Here is a 23,583-nt window from a genome sequence, read left to right as displayed (position 1 = left end):
TTCTCGTGGTATGAATATTCATCACCATGTAGTTTCGGAAGGACATGTCAATAACAATTGACCAAGGAAATATAATTTTATGACGCGTCTATTTGTTTAAAAACAATAATTCTATTTACAATACTGCCAGTATAATTTGAGGTGTATTTAATATCTACAAGAGATAAAAGTTGTGGTTGCATTATTCATTAAAACTTTTATTATATAAACTCACGTGTCTGACAATCTTCCTCTGACCGAAATCTTTAAATTTTGTAGTTGTAATTGGTGTAATCTTCCACTTAGTTATGATAAAATTGTTCCTTAAACAAACGATGGCACAAGAATCTATTTTGAGATAATGTGCAATGTTGACCATAGGACAAAACAGTGTATTCTCTTTGAAGGGGTTAGGTTGAATGTTAACGGTGCAAAAATCTGAAGCACAAAATCAAAAGTCGAGACTGCGCTAAACAGAGATAAAATTATTAATTGGGTACCATCGGAAAATTAGTTGCAACCTCGCTGATTGGAAATTTCACAGATAGGCGGATGAATTAAATAGGACCATCATTATTGCAATATTGGGAATTACTAACTCAAACGTGCGCATTGAATAATTCAATGATGAGTTTGCATGCAGTTTGTCCACCACAGTGAATAGACGCATAAGCAGAATACCGCAGAAATTGAGCGGATGTAATACCGAACTAACTTATTCTGTTCGTTGAATAAACAACTCGAGTTAATAATTAGTATTAAGAATGATAATTTGGTACATTTCGTACCATCAGGACATATATTCAAATATAATACTATGTATGTGATTCGTATATTGTTATAATTTATTTTCAATTTTCAGTATAATTTGTCAGCTAATCAACTCACGTTAATTCAAACAATTCAAATATGTAATAATAAAACTTATATTTACGTACTTAACATATAAATAAATAACAATTTGTTTAACTTAATTGCTTGCCCTACTCGCGTGACAATACATAACTAACTAAGCTCACTAATTGGAAGAATAAAACAAAATAAATAGCATTCGAATTTAGATTGGGGGCCGAATCAAACTAAAATAAACTTAGGAAGACGAAGTTCTGTTTGCCTTTTGAATGCATGTATGCTCAACGCTTTGTTAACCGGGAATTTCTAATCGTTCAATTTGAAATGTTTTATTGTCGTGTTCATAATGTAATATAATGGCAAAGATATCGCACTAAACAATTTCGAAGAATATATAAATACACTACCAAGTCACACGTCAAAAATTAATTCAACCGATTTAAGTATAAATATTTCAGAATATTGCATCAAGAAAATGAAACCAAGTCAACCCGTTTAGGCGCAATGCATTATTAATTCTATACAAGGTGAATTATTTAACTTGATTCTCAAACATCTAGGACTTGATGTGATAGTTTTTCTGTGATATTTAATGCGCTCTTGAACTTTAATTCAAAACCATTGTGTTTTAATTCATAGTTAGTGATAATGTACATCCTGCTAAATTGTAGAGTACATATATTTTTCGGCAGGAATTGAGAAAGATTAATTTTCAGCGGATAATTCTGTGGAAACAGCGTTAATCGTCCATTTTCCCGTGACAAGTTAAAGTTATTCATCGTGTATAGTACAATCCGGATAGCATTCTTGGTCCTTTTGTTGTGCGAGTCAAATTCACCATGATCTACTTGTTCTTCTTGTTGTTGCCTTGCCTGCATTTAACACCTGATACAAAATTATACTAAATATACCTTGCAATTGTAAGTAAAGAGGGCGAACGAGAACACATCTATTGTAGGTATTCATTTAACATTTAACATCAGTCAAGTTCTATGTACGTCAATCAAAACAGCTACGATTAGAATAAATCGAATCTATTCGCATACAAAATTAGCTCTTGTATTCACATAGAAGACTAATTAATTTCTTAATAGCTTCGATATAGAGTAAGCTGCTTACTTTCGTTACTTGTTCATGTCGCTTGTCTATAGATACGCAAATAATTGCATAAAATAAAGCTCTAAATGAATTTAGTTCGACTTCTGTAAATGTTACTTGTAATAGTTATCATAGGTGAATATTTATATTCCAAATTTGAAAAATTTAACTATTTTAACGATTATACAGAGTGACTAGATAATGATGTGATGTTTTCAATTTCAATCGTTCTCCTTTAACATAAATGTAAACAAACGTAAAAGTTTAGTAGTAAAATAAATTACATTCGAAGATAACGACCAGCATTATCCAAAAAGTTAACAGTTATAGTAAATATACAATTATCACTAGAATAGATTATAAACAATATATTTGCTTAACATTGTTAAATATCTTTTAAATTAGTGTTTAGAAATAGTTTGACCACACACACCATAAACTGGTAACACTGTATAATAGAATATAATGTGGATAATTCCCAACGTGTTTTTGATTATTTTATTTGTAATAGTGTATTTCATTAGTTAGAACTCAGCATTTGGAACAAATGGTGTTTGCGATGATAAACGCTTAATAGATTCTTTCCATATTTTATAAAAACCCTGTTGACTAGAAGTTTTACATTGGTTTTCGGCTATTTAGTGGACGCTTTGATTTTGATTTTTGATTTCTTTGAGATTCACATTGCATCGATTCAATTACATCGTTTTAAGTGGATATTCCTTGGGCAGCCAGTCAAACGGGAAGGAGACTTACGATTGGTACTCAACGTAGTCTCAATCACGTTTGAATGCGACCTAAAACCCATAAAGTTTACAAATCTATTAGCGAGTGCTCAATTTTAACATTGTTCATTTTAATCGAAAACTCAATTTCAGCCTAAAGTTGCGTCTTTGTATTACATATATTCGTAAAGTTTTAATTTGCTTAATAGTTTTAAGACTCCAATATTTTATGAGAGGTGTAAGTATTCATTAATAAGATTTAATATATGTACTTCCTAATTCAATACATTGTGAACGTAACTGTAAAGTTTGGAAACAAATGCAGCACTTGTCATTAAAGATAACGATTTCTTGAATCCTATACGTTTGATTCTCTATGAAGCTTTTTATTTTTGTTTTTGCCTTTGAATGTGGAATAGTAGTTAATAAGTAAGAGTTATCGTTATTCATTGTTGTGAGTTGTTTTCTTTGGACCTTGAATTAGAAAGTCTGTGGAGAGGACTTAATTTTTCGAAGTCAAGATGGATACGAATTCTGCAAGAGAAAAATTGTGCTCTAAATGAAAATTGATGAATCCACCGAGGCTACCCACCGTCATAGTTGACTTGTCCATCGCCATCCAGATCAGCCTCCTTGATCATGTCGTCGACTTCCTCTTCCGATAAGCGCTCGCCCAAGCTAGTCATCACGTGGCGTAACTCATTGGACGAGATTAATCCGTCATTGTTCTTGTCAAAAACTCTGGAGCCGAAAATAAATTTCAATCCCAAAATTATGACTATTATTACTATCAATTACTGGTTGATTTACCTGAACGCCTCTCGTAATTCATCCTCGCCATCGGAATCCTTCATCTTCTTCGACATCATCTGCAGAAACTCGTTGAATTCGATAGTGCCGTTACCATCCTGATCTACTTCGTTGACCATATCACGCAACTCGGTTTCTAGAAAACAATTTTGCGTTAAGCGTGACGTCGGCGACTGTAATAACTTCTTGATCAGTGCATTAGCGAAATTATTTGCGCTGAAAGGACATTTTTGCTTGTCGTCGCGTATCTTCTTTCCATTCTTTCCTCCACGGAGGTTCGTTCAACTCATCCGCGCTGCGCTTCGTGAGATAAAAGTTTCGTTGCTTTTATCTAACATTCTCCAAGTTTTTCTTTTCAATACAGTTCGGAACAAAAATAGAATGCTTTCCGGTAAAAAATGAAGGCATAGTCTTTTTTCGATCGGGGCTTTTTCGGCGGGATTTTCGTAAATCCGAAGTAATCGAACGAATCAATGGGAAGCTGGGTGGAATAAAAGTGCTCGTCTGGGCGGAAAATTTCTTGTACTTACCGGTCGGACGTTGTCCTAATGATCGCATGACAACGCCTAATTCGGCCATTGTTATGGTGCCGTCCTCGTCCTTGTCGAACAGCATGAAGGCTTCCTTGAATTCGGCGACCTGATCCTCGGACAGCCCGTATTCATTCTTCAAATACAAACAAAAATAGTGCTGTGAAAAGTCGAAAATCTAACCGATGGGCGGTGCAACGCAAAGATATACGCCATCTTCGTTTAATCGCGTTGCCTTCGTCGTTTATTTGTTTGTTGTTCGCGAGCGGCCGCAGTGTTTTCTTAAAGCTCTTGGAATCAATCCAAATAACTCGATATTTTATTGTGCTGCAGAGTAGAGAGAAATACTAGACAACAACGACTGGCCGTATAATGGACGCGCGTTCGTTTTATGTTTATAGCGCTTTATGAAATTACTAGAACGCATTAATGTCGTTCGTTAGCAAACTCCGCACGCGGCAGAAGTTTGCGCCTGGAAAACACGCCCTTAAAAAGCGAGCGGAAGGCGAGTTTCGCAGCACATTTGAAAATTTTCCGTGAAGTTTAACTTATAAACTTGTTAATTAGAACGAAAGCAAGCACGAACCAAGCGGGAAATAAATGGTTCCAACGTACGGAGACAGTAATGACATCGGTGTTGCTCGTGAGCCGTTTTAGCCGACTGTACTCCTCATTGTAACTGCCCATGACTAGCGATAAGTCCGATAATTGATTGGGAATTCACTGCGTTTGCACCAGCATCGCATGTCTCCCGCGCGATATGCGATTCGCGTAAACAGCCAACCTGATTCACTCACACCCGTTTTCACGTACTTTCTGTTATTTCATGCATTCTTATATAGATCTCGATGTCGGTCGAAACGAAACTGTCGCTAATGGCTTAAAATAAGTTTCTGGTTAGCGCGCGCGCGCGAGCGAGAGGTGCGCGCACGTGAGTACAATTTTCAAATCGCATCGGGGCTCGGCTTGTGACGCGAATTTCGTGCACGCGAGTCGCCGCCGCCAAGAATAACGCGAGTAGAACAGCAGCATTTCGGTCGCGGTCGCACTGCCACCGTCGGCGCACCGCACTCACTCATTTTGCAATCTATTAGCGACTGCCCGGTTTACATCTATGTATGCATCTACGTGAAAGCGTAAATATCATAGACGGCGACCGGCGGGGCGGTTAATAGGAGAATCGCGTGCATTGTTTTCGCACGCCTACCAAGTTGATGGTGACGATGAGGTCGTGCTGGTGATGCTTGCCCTTCTTCTTATTCTTCGAGTTCTTGGCGTTGGCGGTGGTGGCGACGACGGCAGTGGCAGCCGCCTTTGCGGACGCTTGCTTCGGCTGGCCCTTCTGCTGCGAGCCGCCATTCTTCTGACCGGGCTTCTGGCCCTTGCCGCCGGCGTTCTTCGTTGGTGTGCGCGGGCACTGGCCCTGCTTACCGGGCGCGCTGCCATCAGCGGGCTTGTTGCGTGCCTATAATTACACAAAACAATCTATTAACACCCCGTCGCATGCTAGCAGGCGGCCAGTCATTAGTAGCCAGCGTTATTAATTAGTTCGAGAATGGGGAATTAGCACGGAACAAATATTCGTTTTGTCAGCTTTTGGTAAAGTCTACTGACCTTTTGCGAAGTTATGTTTGCAGCTTAGGGAGCATTTTCAACATCTCGCAAACTACAAAAATAAGTTCGAGACAACACTGATCAATTATTTTTAACGCGTTTTTCAGGTTGATGTTTGTCATAATTCATAATAATAAGTCAAAAATATTTTTGAAAGGCTCATTCAATTCGTAAACTGAAAACGCGTTTAAACTGTTGAGTTAATTTGGAAACTGAATTGATTGGAAATTATGTGGCTGCCACTTCCAGTCAAACTAAATCAGGAGAAAAGCTATTCATTACCTAAGACCTTCGTGGCATTTTGGGAATAAACATGTACATACACTTTCAACAATCTATAAACCTTAGACAATTAAATATTAATTATGGTTAAATGTTTAAGCATGCATACACGTCGATATAATTATTATTTAACCAGCAGTTAGACCAACTACATGGTAAATATTCAGTACATATATTCAGCTTAAAAGTACCGTCCCGGACTGTTTTCTTTAATTCATGTCATTCTCATATTTACGCATCTAAATATGCAATAGAAGAAGCATGTGGACAAGAGGACAGTACGAAGCCATCGCCTCAATAATATATCCACTCGAACCCCGGAGAATAGTACTAGAGGTAGCTTTTTACGCCACTAAATATTTGATTAATCAACAAATCTTGCGCTTTGACACAGACCTTGACTCAGACCTTGCCACGAATATTACCCTGGAAATGTTGATTCATCATCATTATAGGAAGCGTGGACACATCACATGACGCTTATAGCAGTGAATAATTTATCCGCGCGCTTCGCGTTTAGCAACAATTTCTTACATTGGGCATGCATTAACTGAATTAACGTGTGGATGTGGTGCGAGTGGTGGTTAGTTATCCTTGAATTTGTTTGTGTGCATATATGAATGCTCCGCGGCGCCTCGTCACGCTTGCGTGTTTCGGCAGCATTTAATTCCAGCGTTACATTTGTTTCTTCACTGGTCGATATCGAGTCTACACCATTTTGCACATTTCATTAAAGAAAAGTCACAAAATGAACTGCGCTCCGCCTCGGTTTTCTCTTAACGCGCGCGATTTTCCAGCCAGCTGGGAGTTCGGAGTTGCGAGTTCGAGCTTGTGGGGTTTAGGGTTCGCCGCGATACCAAAAGGTCACCGAGAACAAAGCACAAAAACTCAATTGTAAAGTAGCCGGTAGTCATTGGCACATGAAATTGCGTTCAAATTTACACTTACTTTCCCATTTTGAGAGTTTCGCGTGTCGCCAGCATTTCCAAGCGTTCCCATCTGTATATTATTTGGACAACTTCTTTACCACTGAAACCGCTAAGAATGTGCATTTTTCAACTCCCAAGAGAGGGATCGATAAATATTCCCACGACATGTGAAATACGAAAGCAATAAATAACGAGCGCCTTCTACATGCCACATATTACACGTACTCTGACTGGATGTTACTAGCGCATGAATTTATGAAGTAGCTAACGTTTTTCAACGTCCTCACTGTGGTCGTTGGTTATTAATTTGCAAATATAAGTGGAAAAACGACAAAGAAGTAATAACTGCTTGCACTGCAAATCGCATATAGCCGTACACACTTTAAGTTGAATTGCAGCGGGAGAAGACCTCCCCTGGAAACCGAAATGAATGAAATCGAATAAAAATCGACGAAACTAGAACGAATTTTGTTGATTAAATGGGAACGGTTCCAACTTTATTATGAGCTTTGATATAAATGAAATAAAAGAAGTGCGCTCCACATACAGGCGTGGGCTCGTAGCGCTAACGAAACGACGAACGAACGCTTAAAAAGTTAGTTTTGCGTGAAAACTAGAACAACAACAGAATCGCCAATCGTTATGTGCCTGTCATCCCGGAATCGTGTCCAGTGATAACGGCTTGCAAATTTAATGGGCACGACTATAAAAAGTTAATAGTCTCGAGTCAGCTCGTGTAACAACCTTCTAGGAATAAAAACGTTAATATCATATGCAGAGTCATTCCTTGTTTGTCCCGTAACTTCTTAACATTTCTGACGTAACGCGCCAGGACGTGTGTCACACGCAGGCCTGCTGGGAACCGGAAGTCAACATATTTCACGTTTGCACCGACCTAGATGTTCTTGCTGCACAGGGGCACTAAAATTCCGGAGTGAAACAAATATTTTTCAATGTATATTTCAATGAATAATATGGAAGATTTATGGTTGAATGCATGGCGCACTCGTTTGGAGCGCACAAGCAGCGCGTGTATAAAAGTTTCGAGCGTTTGGTGGACGTTTTCCCAGTAGGCTCCGGAGCCCGGGCGCCTTGAGTTCGGGTTCGGTTATTTGGACGGGCGCATCGTTTTGGCCCGCTGCGAAGCATTCCACAGAGCAAGCGGCAAGAGGAGCAAAAGAGTGCCGACATTCCGGTCGTACGATAAAGAGGCCAACGGTTGCAAACTGACGGCCGACCTCACGCGGAATGCGCGCTGCATTAGACCAACTGACGCCGCGCGCCGCCTCCGAACATCCAAATGATAGCTGATGCTGGGGTAGATTCGAACTCTTCCGGCCTCGGCGGCTGTGATGGCCAGCGCTTTTGCTTTGAATATATTAAGTGTGGTATCTTCGGGACGATGCCAAAATACTATTTTATTTTTCTCCAAACATCTTCACAAATTTTCCGCAAGAAAAATGTCAGTATTGCAAAAATTCAACTTGTACGAGTTCTTAAAATAGTTTAGCTGCAAACATATTTTATCATTTAAAACTTTTCGCTCCTTTAAGAAACTCATTTGATGATGAGTAATTGTTTTAATAGTAAAAATCTGACAAAATTTCGTTTAAGTCTTTTTGTTATTTTCAACTCCAGGAAAATTAAAGAGCTGTAATGAGCTTTCATTGTAATTTGCGAATAAAATTCCACTTGTTTGCAATTGAGTAGTTTGTACTCGGCATTCGAAGAGCACTTATTGTTTAAAAATAGAATAGATTTTTTTGTCATAGACAATTTTCCAGTAATTTAAGGAGCTGACTGGATGATGAGTAATTGTGATTTGTTCAAGCGTAGTTTTCGCTCGTGAAAATAATTGACATCATTATCAATTGCTTGGTGTAAGTGCTTCAATTTAGCCTGAACGAGGACACGATGATTGTACATAACTTATTGAGCAGTCCCTAGCGACTGCGTCCCATTCTATCGCTCCTGAAGGCGGCAGGCAGCATCCAACTGCTCGTGCACAATTATAAAGAGACTAAGCGCAGTGTACCCAGCAGACACGATGCGTTCATACCGTGTGACAAGCGACACGACGAAGATAATCTCCGTAAACATCCATCCACTGGTGTGGAACCAACGAGGCAATTTCAGGTGCATTGAGCAGCACGCAGCGTTATGGCATTATTGCGCCACACAATTGTTTAACGCGGGCAAATATTCACCCGCATAGTGTTCGTATTGTTCCGAGTACACAGTCGATTTTCGTCTTCACATATTGTTGATACATACAATGTTGCGGTAGAAGATTAAGCAAGTTTAATAGTAAGGTGAAGTGGGGCAAGTGCGCACATGGTTGTTGTTTATTTTAATACAAAGCACCATGTAATTCAGAACAACTTGGAACTTCATGTCTGTTTTATGCACCAAGCTGGAGAGATTTTCGCTCGTTTGAAATTGCATAGTTATTCCGAGTATCAAAGACTAAGAAGTTTTATGCGAATAGTTTTGGCAAACATGAATAATAACACATTTTCTGGATATAGAATCATTGTCATAAACAAATTTAGTGTTACGTAATTAGAGAAGTGTAGTTAAGGATGTCTACAGCAATTCTAAAATTTTCCACTGTTCACGTGGTATTGTCACGTGTACAACTTTTCAATTTCCTCAATTATAATAGTGCTGTTGGTAACTAACAATACCAAGCAAATAAACAATTGGCGTCCGTCGTGAAGTAGTACTCGCTACGTAATTAAATTGATGATACAATTATATTTCAAGTAAATTTATTTGTGACTAGCTTTTGTCTGTGAGGTAGACTTTAATAAAACGTAGCGTAACTTATTACTTTCTTGTTTCATTAAATCTCTATTTCATCTTTCATGCTTTATTTTAGACCCTTTAAGTTATATTTTAGCAAATATAAATTTTGAAACGCAACCTGTTTGACAAGTTCGAACAATTTGTATCGGAAAATTTTTCGTTGCCATTTCTTCAAATTTTCTCACCATTCAAACTTACCTTGGATTTCTACTTCTACTTCTAACCCAAATTTTGCCAAATCGGCCCAGCTATTTTCGAGTTTTTTTTTTAGACAAACACGTATCAACTTATTCGAATATCATGTGTTCGTTCAATTGAATGCACATTTGCCATACTTCACCTTATAAGTAGGTATATGCGACACAAGCAATTGAAATACGTGCAGAAAGACTCGGTCTATAACATGCACCTACTAAGTTATTTTTGGAGACAGAAATAATACTACAAATTCTGTGAATTAATCAGAATAAAACAAGAAGTCTAAATCTAGAATTTCGAAAAGTACTAGTTTAAATGTAAAGTCATCCAACGTGTGATACAAGTATACAAAATGTGTTTTTGATTTGGATGCCTTGACTATAGAAAACAGTAGCCTAGAGAGAACTCTCGGTTACCTGACTGAGACTTCGATAGCTACTGGCGCTCCCACTGCGCGCCTGCAAAACAAATCCACAATTCACGCTCATTGAAGAGACAAGACAACTAAACAAAGCAGAAAGAAGTAATTGCAGTATAGAGCATAGTCAAAGCACAAGAATCTAACATTGATTAAATGATTATTTCATCCGTTGTTGTTTGTGGCTGTAGATTGAATGTGTAGTTTGTTACACACGCTTATTGTCTACTCCCGTTCAATTCTGCTCTCTTTGGAGTAAATAATTTGATTGTGATGTATTTACCTTACTCCGGTTCCTTGGCGTGTACTCTTCCTTGGACGGCTTCCTCCGCTTATCCTTCAGGATCATACGCGCAGCAGCGAATGCCATTTTTCTTCACTTCACGTTCTGCTGTTGTGGCTGTTTCCTGACGAAGCTCTTCGCACGTTTGGTTTATGAACTGCTTGCGTAGTAGGTACACGAAATTGCGCGGTGATTTACGTTATGGAATTACAGAGCAAATTGCCAAATGCCATATCATCTAAATAAAACGGCGAGGATGGAAGAGAAAAGAAAACACATCGTGTAACTTGCTCGAACTGAAGTCCGATACAAATACCAATATTGATGATTATTCAAAAAATATGTCATTAGATGTCGATTCAGTGTTAATCGATTGAAATGTTTTATGGACACATGACTAGGTCTGGATGGTGTGAGTGTGTGTGTGTTTTTCGTGGGTTTAAAAGGTATAAACGTGTGTCCCACAAGTTCGTAAGGTGTTTCAATTTAGTGGGGACAGTCTGATTCGCCTATTCGTGGGTTTCTTGAAACTAGTGATATCGATCCGGGGGCACATTGCCGCGCGATATTATTCGGCAGCGGCAGAACGCCAGCTGAATCTGCAGGCTAATACTGTAGCGCGGCAAAAGCGGAATATCTCGTCTCGTCTCGTCTATCGGGCGGGCAACGCGAGAGTAACGAGCGCAACGCGCGCGCGGTCTTCCTGAAACTCCGAAACGCTTTCCAGCGATTCTCTCTGATAACCGCCGTCGCCGCGCTTCGCTTCTTGCAGCCGGCTATCGAGTGACGGAGATAAAATAAGCGACGTTTCTCATTTCCCTACCGCCCGCGATGGACTGCCTCGAGTGAGCGAGGGCACGCATATTCTTTACATCTTATTGAGTATTAAGCGAATTCTTCAGGTGATATAATATTGTGCAACACGAGTCGTTTGAATCTTGTATCAGACTGGAAACTCATCCAATTAACTTAAATTCATACTCGTAGGTGGACGAAGTTATTATTGTAGGCTCCACAACGCATAAGTAGGGGATTAATAAGCGCCATCAACCCAAAATTACAGTTTTATCATATTCTAATTAATAACACTTGAAAACATTCATATAAACAATAAATGTTTGTGAATCGCACGATTAAAATAATGTCGCTTATTTTTATCTGAAACTCGTGTTCATACTTAACCTTGACATCCTAAAATCTTAATTTTCAGGTTTCAAGGAGCAGCCTCTACTTGACTATCATTATCTAAAGGAGTTTACTACTAGCAACCCCAGCTTGTAAAAATTGGTCAAGTGAGAATTCAACCTATGCGCTCACAGTGTGCTCTAATTTGAAAATACTAATTACGTGTTCTCTTTCGTATCAAACAAAATATTTAAAAAAGCTCTAATTTGCGTGTGTTTCTTTTATCATTATGATGAAGTAATAAAATTAATATTTTTATTTTGGAACGTGGAACGCGTTCATTTGGAATGCGACAATCCAAAATATTATTGGTCTCATTCGCCGAAAAATATCTAATGTATTTGTAACATTTTAAAATCAATATTATCCGACACGGAATGCGATAAAGTGTAGGCAAACAAGGTTTTATAGTTAGATAAAGGGACGAAAGCAGGGAAAAATGCATTTGAATGTTGTTCAAGCATTTCAAACTCGTGTTGGTGCCCTGAACGTCAAGCCCACACGAATATTTTATTTCTGATTATCGTATTATGTTTTTATTGTGTTGTTGTGAAAACAGCGTTGCTTGTTATTTTGTCGGCAGATGCAAACGAGTGCGCAAATTTAGCTTTTTGTTTTGTAATGCTAAATATAATCGTCGCTTTATTTCATTAATTGATTAATAAACACCGCGAAAAGAACGGGTAAACATATAAATATTTACGCACATGTGTCAGTCATTAACGAATTAAAATTAAATTTAAAAGAAACAGAACATACCGGCAAGAAATTGAATGCAAAAATTGTATTGCATATGAATAAGACATACAATTGCATTGAATGATTAATACGTTGCTGTTTTTATTTTCAAGCTGGTGATTACAGCGATAGAATTTGACGCGTATAGTTGCTAGATACACTTCGCATGGAATTTCGCATCTCTATGCAATTATCACTCAGACATCATAATGATCATTACGCTGCCAATGCAATATCAATTCTGTTTATTCCCAAATCGCTTAATGCGATTATATGACCAATTTTGCCAACACATGCAAAATAAAATGATCTTATTGATAGTTTATGTTATTACTGGGTTTTACTTTTACCCGCGGCTCAGTTCACGTGGGTTTTAATAAAAACTGGATTAATTAGTTACTCTCTTGTTTTTGACCTATTATTAAATAAAAATGATTGTAAATCCCGAATATATTTTCACTTCGTTGCAATTATAATCATTCTTTAAACAAAGCACAATAAAATTCTCAATTTGAATTTAAATAAATAAGAAATACCAATAATGTACTTTAGCAGTATCTCAATTTGAATTCTCAACTTACAACTTCTCAAAATACATTTTTGCAATAAAAGTACCCTACTAGATTTTTTGTAGAAAATATCTCTTTACAAAAGTGTATCATAATTGGTTAAATGATTTTAACGTGAAATCGTAACAAATAAACAAATTCATCTTCGTATTGATGATAGGTATTAATTAAAATTTTATTCCCTAATAATAAGTATTTATTGTCGGTGTCTGCATGGACTACAATAGTAATACACAACATAATCTTCTTATTATTAAAAACACGCAAATATATGTAAAATACGTTCACGTATAGGTCAGTATTGGCAAGGGGCTCCTCAAGGCGACTTTTTTACTGTGCAACTGAGTGACTGCACCGGTCTACAGCAGAAAGCTTCAAACTACAAGCTTACAAACATTTAACTGAAAATAATTCGCATAAAACTGTAATAATAATAATATATATATAAGAATTATTTTCATTTAGTAATACATTCATTTAGTAAAATGACTCGAAATGAGGCGACTGGCAGTAGGTAATGTCTTGAAATCAGTGTAGAATATTTTTTATATACGTGTCAATTAGACTAGCGTTAGATTCGTGAGTTTGTTGAAGAAATTATTGTTGATCTAGATTTCAAATATTCTTAAATACAATACATCGTGACACGTTCTCTTTTTGCGCATTTTGATGATTCAATCGTTGACGGTTAGCTTGAGCGTTACTACCTTATAAGGCAACGAAAATTTAAACGTCGAATGAGAATGAGAGGGTTGTAGCTAACCAAACGCAAAAACACCTAAAAACACCAAAGTCGTCTGATCTACTCCATTTAAAGGCGTTTTGCGCATGATCAGTAGGATGACTCGGACAGCACGCGGGCTAGAGCAAAATTTTCTTCATTTCATCACTATAGTGGTTTGCCACGAGGTATAGATTTATTAACACAAAGTTATTATAAAAGCAAGTTCATTAAATTCAGTGAATTACCTCATTGCTCCATTTTAAAAAGCATAAAATTTATTAATTAATTCATTAATAGTGTGCGAACGCAACGAGCAACGCAAGATTTAATTTTAACCGTAAGTACATTATAATAACATTTAGTAATTTATATACGAATATAGAAAAATGAAAAATTATTTCACCAAAATCGTGGTATTTGCATTTTGCGAGCAAAAATAGTCTAATGGAAGTGCTTTATTATTAGCCATAATCAATAATCAATTTTCAAACGGATTAGACGCGCAAAATACGATTAATTAAATAATTAAATAAAACATTATCGTTAGCGCGAAAACGTGGCGCGGATTTTTATTCGATTGTTAGGCTTTGTGGGTGCTATTTTCTTAAATGCAGAAATTACTGAATAAATTAAGCAATCACGTTACTGATTTATCAAAATGCGTTTTGGTTGATGTTATTGATAATATTTTTATGTATATTTTTTATTGCCGTGTTGCACGTAGGCATGTTTAGTGGACGCGTGGGCAAGAGAAAAGCTCGCCGCGCACCGTTTGCGTTGCCGTTAGTTCCGAACTGTGCAGTCAAAATATTCCGTAAAACTGCTTATGATTCACTATGTTTGTAGGGTGTAGGTATATTTGTCAAATAATGCACAACTGTGGTAATAATTGTGATTGATTACTAAAACTTGCAATTATTCTCATTTATTTTATTAAACATATTTTTGAAGACATTTTCGTTAAATTTATTATTAATAAACAAGTAGAACATGTTATAACCACTACTCAGACTAGTTCACTTTTTTCAAAACCTCATATTTACTAATAATAAAAATAATAATAATAATCTGAGATGTCATTGAAGACAATAAAGTAGAAGTATTATCAATTAAACTCGCGGGGCAGTTTTTTACAAAGTATATCCTTTAAGTAATAGTTAATTATTTGAAATTTTATCTTATTCTTGGGGAAGTAACAGATTAATTTGCCTAAACGCGGATGCAAACTTTGGCATCCATATTTAAATAGTTTTCCTACTTCAAACAACATTAATGAAAAATAACTTTACCGTTTCGGGCGTCGCCTAGTCGCTGAAAACCGTTAAAAATTAATAAAAATTGTTTTGTCACCCATTAACCCATTTTTTAATAGCATAGTAATTTCAGATTGCTATAGTCCTGGCGTCCTTGCTGGGCGCAAAACAGTCGTTCCATTATTATTGTAATATTTCATTAATTACACGTAATCCAATTAATGTACTTTAATAATTTTACAGCACTTTATTAAAAATTAAAATTAGAATTTAACTATGTAAAAATTTGATTCATGCACAAAAACAAAAACATGTGCAACATATTGTGCAGTTTTATTAATTTAGCATTTAAATATTTATAACAAAACGAAATCTTGCGTAGTTTGAGACTAAATTTAACTAATAGCAGTTATCCAGAAATTACGAGGACGAAATTATTTTTCGCGAATTTAATTGTTAATTGCGCTTGAATGAATTTTAATGGTCGAATTTTCAAAGTGATTTATTAATTGCCCTCAATGTCAATTTCTGATAAATAATCTTTTTCCACGAACCTATTAGTTACTAAATATGGTCCCACGTTTGTGTCTAATTAATACACACACACACACTTTGTTTAATATTTTAACATATTTATAAATTGTTTATAGAAATTAAATTGTTGATAATTTAATGAAAAATCTTTTCTGAGGAAAATAAATTTCCCCACAAACAGCCCCGCATTAATTAAATTAATTAATTAAAAACTGTAACTATGAAACTAATTTCACCGCCACGTAAAGGCGCTAAGCCAAGCATTGTATCCTTCTATTGTTTTCATTATTATTATTATTATTGTTATTCGTGAGTATATCCGGACAATGTCTCGTTGTTTGTTTTATTTCATATTTCTATGCTAGTTTTTTTATTATCGCGACATAGTTCACGCATGTGTGCGCATATTGATGTGTTGGTGCGGAAAATGAAAACATGGCAATTGCTGGCGGTGGCCAGGTCTTAACAAAATCCTTGAGTGCGCGTCTGAGACCTACGTGACCAAATGTTCCCGGCGTTCAATAGCAACCTCGCGAGCATGATTAAAGCTACACGAACCACCTACTGATCCGACCGAATGACATTTGTTTGTATTTACATTGGTGGCATTTTATTAGAGTAAAAAGCCGCTCGGAAAACAATATTTTCCTATCGCGCAATAGGAAGGTGGAGGCAGTCAACAATTTCGTCACATTGTTGTTGAAGTGCGCCCACGCAGCACTTTTTATTGATTGCGTGCGCCTCGCCGCAAATCCGTTGCCACTACTTTTATTGTCTACATTAATTAGCTGCTCAAGAACAATAAAATGTCAATCCAGTGGTCGTATTAATCGCATTTGTATCAATACCGTTCATTAAAAATGATAGATATGTTGACGCAACAATTTTATTTACTCTTAATTTATTGCAATTTCGGCTTTGATGTTTTGTTTTGATTTTTGTGTTATAAAAGCAGCTGACATTTCCACCTGATTGCAGCCAGTCTAGTTGATTGCCTCTGTTATCGGTCATTTCCATCACGCGTTGTGTTTTTATATTTTTTGTCCGTGCGTCCAGCCGGCACATTCGCTATATTTCCGGGTGCATGTAATGTTTTCGCGATCTAGGTACAGGCCGTTAAAGAGCTTTTTCCTCGGACCGGACTAAATGACTACAACATGTGCCTTTATTTACTGCTTCAAAAACTCACCTATTTTTTCCTTTTTGTTTTGTTGGCGTTATTATACGGTAGAAAAACACAATGAAATAATTTTTATACGTTGTACAAAATACAAAATTCTAAGAACAAGATTAGTGCAACTTAAGTAAAATCAATAAATTTAGCACACAATTATGTTTTCAGACCAAGCAAACTGAACGCAAACTTTTGTATTGTTCACCGCTTTGTTTTGTGCATGCATGCATGATAAGACAACATAATTAGAGCATCATGCATGATAGTTCTACAGGAGTGCTCGAGGCTATTAGGCAAATTAAATAATACCGATAGTGCAAATTCGTGTTCTTACAAAACTGGCCGAGTTCCTAGTCGTGTATTATGTCATTTGTATGAAAATGTATCTTATTGAAAATTGTTTTGAATAATCATCAACGGTAACAATGCAAAAGTCAAAGTCAAACCTTTCCGCCGTCCCTCAGAGCAACCATTGGCGTAACGCAATGAATGGCACACGTTGGGGTTAAACCTTTTGGGATCGACTAGGACCGTCTTGTCCGCGCCCTCGCTGCCCGCGTCTCAGTTGCCGTGTGTTAATGAGCGTCGGATTGCAGCACCGGTTTAAGGGCACGTGGCACCGGTGTACGCGCGATTCCGCGAACGAATTGCCCTGACGGCGCCGGCGGTAACTGGGCGACTCAGGCGGGTGGAATTGTTGTCGCGCTCGGCTTCGCTCGATGGCTGGGTGGTGGCGGTGGCGTCGGCGGCGGTGCGTATCGTGCGGCCGGAGCACGAATGTTTCCGTTACGTTCGCGGCGTTTGCTATCTGCACAGTCACCGTCCGGAGCCGGGGTGCGCACTCTCCAAAATGCTCCACCGGCCCACCGCCGATATTATGTAATAGTAGAGCGCGGGGGCTTGTCACTGACCTGCCCGAATAATTCCGCCGAAATTACACTCAGCGCGTGCTGGTTTCCAGTTTAAGTTTTAATATCGCACTTGATCGGGCAACTCTTGCAATATCAATATTTTCGAGAACTATATATTTTTGGGGCACACGCGATTCAATCAAAGCCGTTTGGATTTTTATATTGAATATGTTTTCTGGCCAGTCTTTTTGACATTTGATTGAAAAGGGAATTTAATATCGAGCGTACAAATCATATATAAAGGTTTATTTTTGGATGAAAACAAAACGAAAATGATTTACAGCTTTTGTTTGCTACGTGTTGTTTAAAAATAACACCGAATGTAGTAAACAGTTGCAAAACTGATGTAATATGAATTGCTATTTTTATATGGTTGAAACACTACAAATATTAGAGGCTGGCTGACTTTCTTTATATTTCATCTCAAAGAACAGTTTACTTTCAGTACTACCTACGAAGCTATAAAAGTTGCCTTATTGTGTGGATTCATGCGACATCTGGGCGCTCCTTTTAGAACATTCACGTTTTCTTTGAAAACTGAATCAAAGCGTTTCAGTTTATCATATTGAATATTTGATGTCCACTTTTAGAATAAGAAAAGAAATTTAATAACAAATATGTTTCCAAGTGTGCACAACTAAAAATATAACCGAATGCGCTCTCGGAAGCTCTTCGTCCTCAGAAATGTGCGTACTAATTGGAAATTGCTTTCTCGCACATGAATAATGCATGACGCACCAGCGAATTACGTGTCGATTCATAGTAACAACATTAATCATTCGACACCCCAAGTACTGACACTCCAGAAACCTTCTCGCCATCTTCAAATTCCACTGACTGTGGTTCCTAGAACGAGTAGATAGTTACAGGTGAGCCTTCGAATTTCATCCTTTCAAATTAACGAGATTACGAAAACGTGTTGCAAATTTGCAATAATGATTTTTATCTTCTCTGCGCGGCTTGTTTTATTGCACACTTAAATGTACAAATATTGGAAATGCATCAATGTTTGTCCAGGCTCATGCTGATGCTTTCAGTGACTGAATAATGAAAATATTCCCGCGAGAGAAAACATGTTAGATAACACTTTTGTGCCGCCACGTGCCGGACCTCAACCCCGGGAATAAAACATTCATCGGGCAAATCGAAAACATCCAGTTTTAGATTAAACTATTCACAGCAATGTGAGTACCAAGGAGCAACACGGAAGTCTTATAATCACATGTCATTGCATAATACATCTAAAATCAGAACAGAGGGCAAAAACGGAATATCTAAAGAATGCCTTTCAAAGGCACTCCGTCCCCTGTCTATTCCATTCATCCTCGAACACTCGAGATGTACACGCGTCCTTAAATAAACTAAAAGTCGATGATAAAATAGATCTTATTCAGCGTGTCTGTTTATGTAAGCCAAGCTCAAATAAAAACGTTTGTCATCCACTTGATTGCAAATGTTATTTCGTATCTACATAAATTGCTCGAATTTTATTTTGATGAATAATTTACTTCCATTTTCTTCCTACGAGAGGAAAAGTTTTCTGTTGTAATTATTGTAAGTCGAGTTGAGTTGTTTAAACCAAAAATCCTTGAAAATAAATACAAGTACGGGGAAAGCACTAGGAGACGTGGATCTCCAGCTTTATCTCTTGATATATGTGTACAGTTTCGATGCATGAATGTATCCGTTTGTACGAACGCTGATAATGTGCGTTGTCCGCTTCGACGCAGATAAAAATTGGCCTGCGTCCAATTCATGGGAAGTCTCCCACTTTACAACCTCTGTGGCGGCGGTGAAGCTCGCTTGGATCGTTGTCGGTTTTGCATGTTTTGTTCTGAATGTTGCTCGAAAGTAGAAAAAACATCGCGGAGATTGAGACTGAGATTGTTACTGTCTGCAGGATTTTAATATAATACTTGCAAGAAATCCCTTTTTCACTCACGCAGAATTTTATTTCGTTCAATATAGCAAAACAAACATCAAAAAGTGTACGACGCTTTCTTAAAGGTCCTGGACTAAATGATTTATTTTTATAAATTTCAATTCTAATGAATTTCATATGTACTACTTCTATTTTGCATATTTAAATGTATTTAAATTGATTATATTCGTAAGTACTTCAACTTTAACCATTTTAGCGATTTAGACGACATCTGGTTGTTTCTTTTCAAATGTTTGGAAAACGGACTCTAGTTTCCTCCCTCTACATTTAAAAATCGATCATTAAAAGCACTTAGGTACCTATCCGCCAACACTAACACATTTACACTTATATATAACTTACCCGTCTCATAACACGCAATGAAAACGATGAAGTCTTCATTTTGGTAGCTGGAATAAGTCTGAAATAAACAAACTGTGTCAAAGTAACAAACAACATAAAAAGCAACATTGCAAAGCCAGTTTCAATAAAAGAATTGAAATCAAATATAAAATTTAATATTTTTATTATTTTCTTTGATATTTCCGTGATATAGAAAAACTGTTGATTTAACACAGGTGGAGGCGCCGGGCACATATTTTAAAAGGATTAATATATGAAAGTATAGATATAACTTATGTTTGTTTTTGTTTGCATGAAAGCGGCACAGAACACAACAATTATATGCATTTTATTTAAAACATTTATGAATAGGTGTGAAATGACATTGTTCATTGAAATAATATATACGAGTATATTCGGCACTGACGAGTAAAGCATAGATACAACATTTACACTTTCATTGAAACATTGATCTCACCTTGTAAATACGCCCCAATATTCCGAAATAAAAATGTGTAATTTAAACTACGGCTGATTCAATGTGTTTGTCTATGCGAATATAGACGAATTACTTTTATTGCTATACTTATTTAGTTTTTCTGTCTAGTTCTAATCACTACTTCTACCAAAAACAACTACTGCTGATTTCACTTTGAAAGCTAAGGAAATCGTTGGCAATCGAGCAGGTGAATACTAAATTGCAACTTGTTGAACCACCCAGAATCTGGAGTTGATAGCAGATGGAATCGCAACGCTCCTCTCTTCGTGGTGCTACGCAATCGACTGAATCATGAATCGCTGCGGCTGTGCGAATACGCCTCGTATCTCCACCCAGTGCTAGAGCTGTACTGTGCTTTTTCCTCTTGCACTTCATCTTGCTTCCGCACGTGACTTGTTTCAATTGGCAATTGGCAATCATGACATTACATTACCACATTAGGTCAGGCAACGACAGAGCCAAGAAATAAAACAACGAGAATCTGCCAAGTCCACGGAAATTTCCAATCGATTGAATGCATTGTGCAGTGTGCTGGTTGGAAAGTTAATCGTGCCTTTCTTTTTCTTTTATCTAGTTTTGATAATTGTCTTGGCGGCGTTGATAATATATTGAATAGGGAACGTATTGTGAACGATCGAAACTCAGTCTACTAATACCACCCACAGTGTTGGCTTCTAGGCGGTGTGAACAGGCTTTATCCTTTGAATATATTATCCGAGAAGAGGACCTTCCATGCTGCCAACCTCAACACAAGGGCGCGTCTCTAAGCAACAGGAAGCGAGCAACCTCGAACTCTGACTTTAGGTGAGGGAAGGATGAAACGCTTTCCCATATTTTCGACCTATGTATGCGTGTACATGAATCTGGCGGCAGGAAGGATGAAGCGAGAGCTGTGAATGCGTGAAAAGGCATATGCATGGATGATTGGGCTTCTATTTTAGATTTGTTTCATGGGCGGAAAAATACGTTGTGGACGTGATGAAATATTTTAGTGACATACACTTTATGTATTTTTAAACGCGTTGGAAGTATAAAAGTCACGTTGATTTTGATGTGCGGACGTGCAAAAGTCTCGAACCACTTATTTTAATGTAGGTACCTATACTCATATCGACCACTTAATTTTAAGTATTTATAAAAATAATACTGAAGAGCATTATCTAAATGTTCACTCATGATGAATGAAGTGCTTTCCGAGACGGATGATCGGTTAAACCCGTATCTCATGTTTTAGAACTGGTTTTTACTAGAGTTTAAATTTACTGTTCGGCGTTATTTCCAACTTTGATTTTGGTTGAAGTGGAAAGGAGCAGATGAGATTATTGTATATTTGACGCACATACGATACAAAGGTTCTTATTAATTTATCAATAATTAACAATGACCTACTCAAAATAGCAATTTGAACTTAATTCCGATGAAGTTGTAAATTTGTGAGGTCTGAAGTATTTCATGAGAAATTATATTTCAAAAAGATCCATTGCAAAAATTAATTTAATTTTAATTAGTTAATTTTTAACCTTGACATATTGTTTTCGCTATGTATTTTTATTATGTGTCAGATTAAATATTTCATATATCGAATTTCATATACTTCATTTCTCTTACAACAGAAAAGCGCGCAATAAATGGTGAAGCGTACATTAATATCTAAACAGCCACTGATTTCATAAATTTATCGTTGGTAAAAATAACTTTTAAATATTTTTAAATTAACATCCTGCTTTTCTGCTGACATATTCATTTTGTGTATGCATATCAACATATGCGACATAGGTCTTACCTATCAATGTAAATAATATATGAAGTAACTCAATAAATTACCAGATATTCAGAAATTATTTGATGTAAAACTAATCAATAATTATGTTTTTTGCAGTATAAATTTGCTATAGAATGGATGGATATGTATTGCATCCCTGTGGTTTTCGGAGTTGTGGAAAGAAATTTACCAGTTTGCACGATCTAATCATTCACATTGAGGCTATGCACATTGGTATGAAATGATAATTGAAATTACTGATAGGAATGTATTTAATTATTTATTTATATTTTTTCTATTCAGATTTTAAAACGTCCTATGGCGGTAGCGATAACCACTTAAAGTCCAGCAGCGTCGATACTCTAGGTGTTATGGTCCCGATGAGTGCAATTCTGAAATACAGCGAAGACGACGAAATTGCTGAGTATTTGAAATCAGAACGAGCAAAACGTGAGGAGTTGGCCGCTGGAGGTGGTAAGTAGCTAATAAATGTTATCTGCCAGTGTAGCAATCAACGTATTTAAGGGAAAGAATTTACAAGCCCTCCAATCAGACCGGTATCCCCACCACCAATGTCACCGATACCACCACTATTTACAGAATTGAACGAATGTGTCGAACTTCACAAACCAATTCCACGTAAACGGTACGTTTTTTCATAGCGATGTATTGCTTTAGTCATAGTGATTTTATGTTGTAGACTAGGAAAACTGCCAAAAGAATACACGTTTAAATACAGCAGCAAGGAATTTGCATTTAAATGTAACAATTGTCCAAAGTCTTATAAAACATATCGTGCTTTACTGGCCCACCATAAGGTGGACCATAAAGAACAACCTGAACCAGAAAATCCATCAATAAAGTCGAAACTCAGCCCAAGTGTAACGTCACCTACCTGGTCTACATCTTCTAGTACTGCTTCAAGTGCTTCTCCGTCCAAACTTGATAATAGCGAGCAAATTTTGACCAATCCTTTCGACAATTTGAATCTAAATGAAGGTGCATTTGGGCCACTGCGTGCACCGCTTTCTGACGCTTCAAATGTGCCGATGATTGACTCTGCTACAGTATCAATTGCATGTGGCCCAGACCCATGTGCCGAATATGAGGAAGCTGATGAAAATGGTTGGGCGGTACAAAATTAACTCACCGCAGTTAGTACTAGTTATTGTTATAATTAGGTACATTAGTTATTATTACCATGCCACTATGAGCAGTACAAAAGAAAAAGAATTTTTGTTTATTTATATATATATTTTTTTAAATATGTTTTTATTTTATTTGCGAAAATGCATTTAGGTATAATGTTCACTTTTTATGTTCACAACCAATTTTTGCCTGCTGTAGAAAATATAAAAGATAAAAGAAACAAGAAAAGATAAATATGTTATAACAAATTATTTATGAAAGATTATGTAAGATCAACAAATTAAAGGGTTGAGAAA

General features: G+C 36.9%; 2 protein-coding genes across 7 annotated transcripts; one reads left to right on the top strand and one right to left on the bottom strand.

Annotated features, from left to right (window-relative positions):
- Window positions 1-801: 801 nt before the first annotated feature.
- Window positions 802-20,665, bottom strand: LOC135790002 (neo-calmodulin-like). Of its 4 annotated transcripts, XM_065300095.1 has the most exons (8): window positions 17,150-17,468; window positions 10,527-10,764; window positions 10,242-10,283; window positions 5,202-5,459; window positions 3,995-4,130; window positions 3,465-3,600; window positions 3,247-3,395; window positions 802-3,188 (listed from the first exon to the last, which is right to left on the bottom strand). In XM_065300095.1, the coding sequence occupies exons 2-8, from the start codon at window positions 10,611-10,613 to the stop codon at window positions 3,157-3,159; spliced, it is 840 nt and encodes a 279-aa protein (XP_065156167.1). In that variant the 5' UTR covers window positions 10,614-10,764; window positions 17,150-17,468; the 3' UTR covers window positions 802-3,156. The 4 variants fall into 4 exon arrangements, with proteins under 4 accessions (XP_065156167.1, XP_065156169.1, XP_065156168.1 ...); XM_065300097.1 differs by lacking the exons at window positions 10,242-10,283; window positions 10,527-10,764; window positions 17,150-17,468 and adding exons at window positions 19,899-19,956; window positions 20,356-20,665; XM_065300096.1 differs by lacking the exon at window positions 10,242-10,283 and having other exon boundaries at window positions 17,150-17,467.
- On the top strand, window positions 13,919-23,352 carry LOC135790049 (uncharacterized). Of its 3 annotated transcripts, none has more exons than XM_065300100.1 (5): window positions 13,919-14,079; window positions 22,256-22,372; window positions 22,442-22,612; window positions 22,664-22,784; window positions 22,839-23,352. In XM_065300100.1, the coding sequence occupies exons 2-5, from the start codon at window positions 22,273-22,275 to the stop codon at window positions 23,281-23,283; spliced, it is 837 nt and encodes a 278-aa protein (XP_065156172.1). In that variant the 5' UTR covers window positions 13,919-14,079; window positions 22,256-22,272; the 3' UTR covers window positions 23,284-23,352. The 3 variants fall into 3 exon arrangements, with proteins under 3 accessions (XP_065156172.1, XP_065156182.1, XP_065156171.1); XM_065300110.1 differs by lacking the exon at window positions 13,919-14,079 and adding an exon at window positions 21,921-22,060 and having other exon boundaries at window positions 22,670-22,784; XM_065300099.1 differs by lacking the exon at window positions 13,919-14,079 and adding an exon at window positions 21,921-22,060.
- Window positions 23,353-23,583: the final 231 nt, after the last annotated feature.

The sequence above is a fragment of the Atheta coriaria genome, unplaced genomic scaffold (assembly GCF_025399875.1).
Source record: "Atheta coriaria isolate IRGN ID8LTWV9N9 unplaced genomic scaffold, Caltech_Dcor_3.1 hic_scaffold_1_pilon, whole genome shotgun sequence".
In the NCBI taxonomy this organism is placed as follows: Eukaryota; Metazoa; Arthropoda; class Insecta; order Coleoptera; family Staphylinidae; genus Dalotia; species Dalotia coriaria.
This window is presented reverse-complemented; position numbering and strand designations above follow the sequence as displayed.

What these genes read in the sequence shown, in the direction of transcription:
- LOC135790002 (XM_065300095.1), bottom strand. Translation starts at nt 10,613, where the DNA reads ATGGCATTCGCTGCTGCGCGTATGATCCTGAAGGATAAGCGGAGGAAG. An exon ending in GCTATCGAAGTCTCAGTCAG is followed by an intron (nt 5,460 to 10,241) that starts GTAACCGAGAGT and finishes GTGTAATTATAG; the next exon opens with GCACGCAACAAGCCCGCTGA. An exon ending in TCATCGTCACCATCAACTTG is followed by an intron (nt 4,131 to 5,201) that starts GTAGGCGTGCGA and finishes TTGTATTTGAAG; the next exon opens with AATGAATACGGGCTGTCCGA.
- LOC135790049 (XM_065300100.1), top strand. Translation starts at nt 22,273, where the DNA reads ATGGATGGATATGTATTGCATCCCTGTGGTTTTCGGAGTTGTGGAAAG. An exon ending in CATTGAGGCTATGCACATTG is followed by an intron (nt 22,373 to 22,441) that starts GTATGAAATGAT and finishes TTTTCTATTCAG; the next exon opens with ATTTTAAAACGTCCTATGGC. An exon ending in GGAGTTGGCCGCTGGAGGTG is followed by an intron (nt 22,613 to 22,663) that starts GTAAGTAGCTAA and finishes AACGTATTTAAG; the next exon opens with GGAAAGAATTTACAAGCCCT.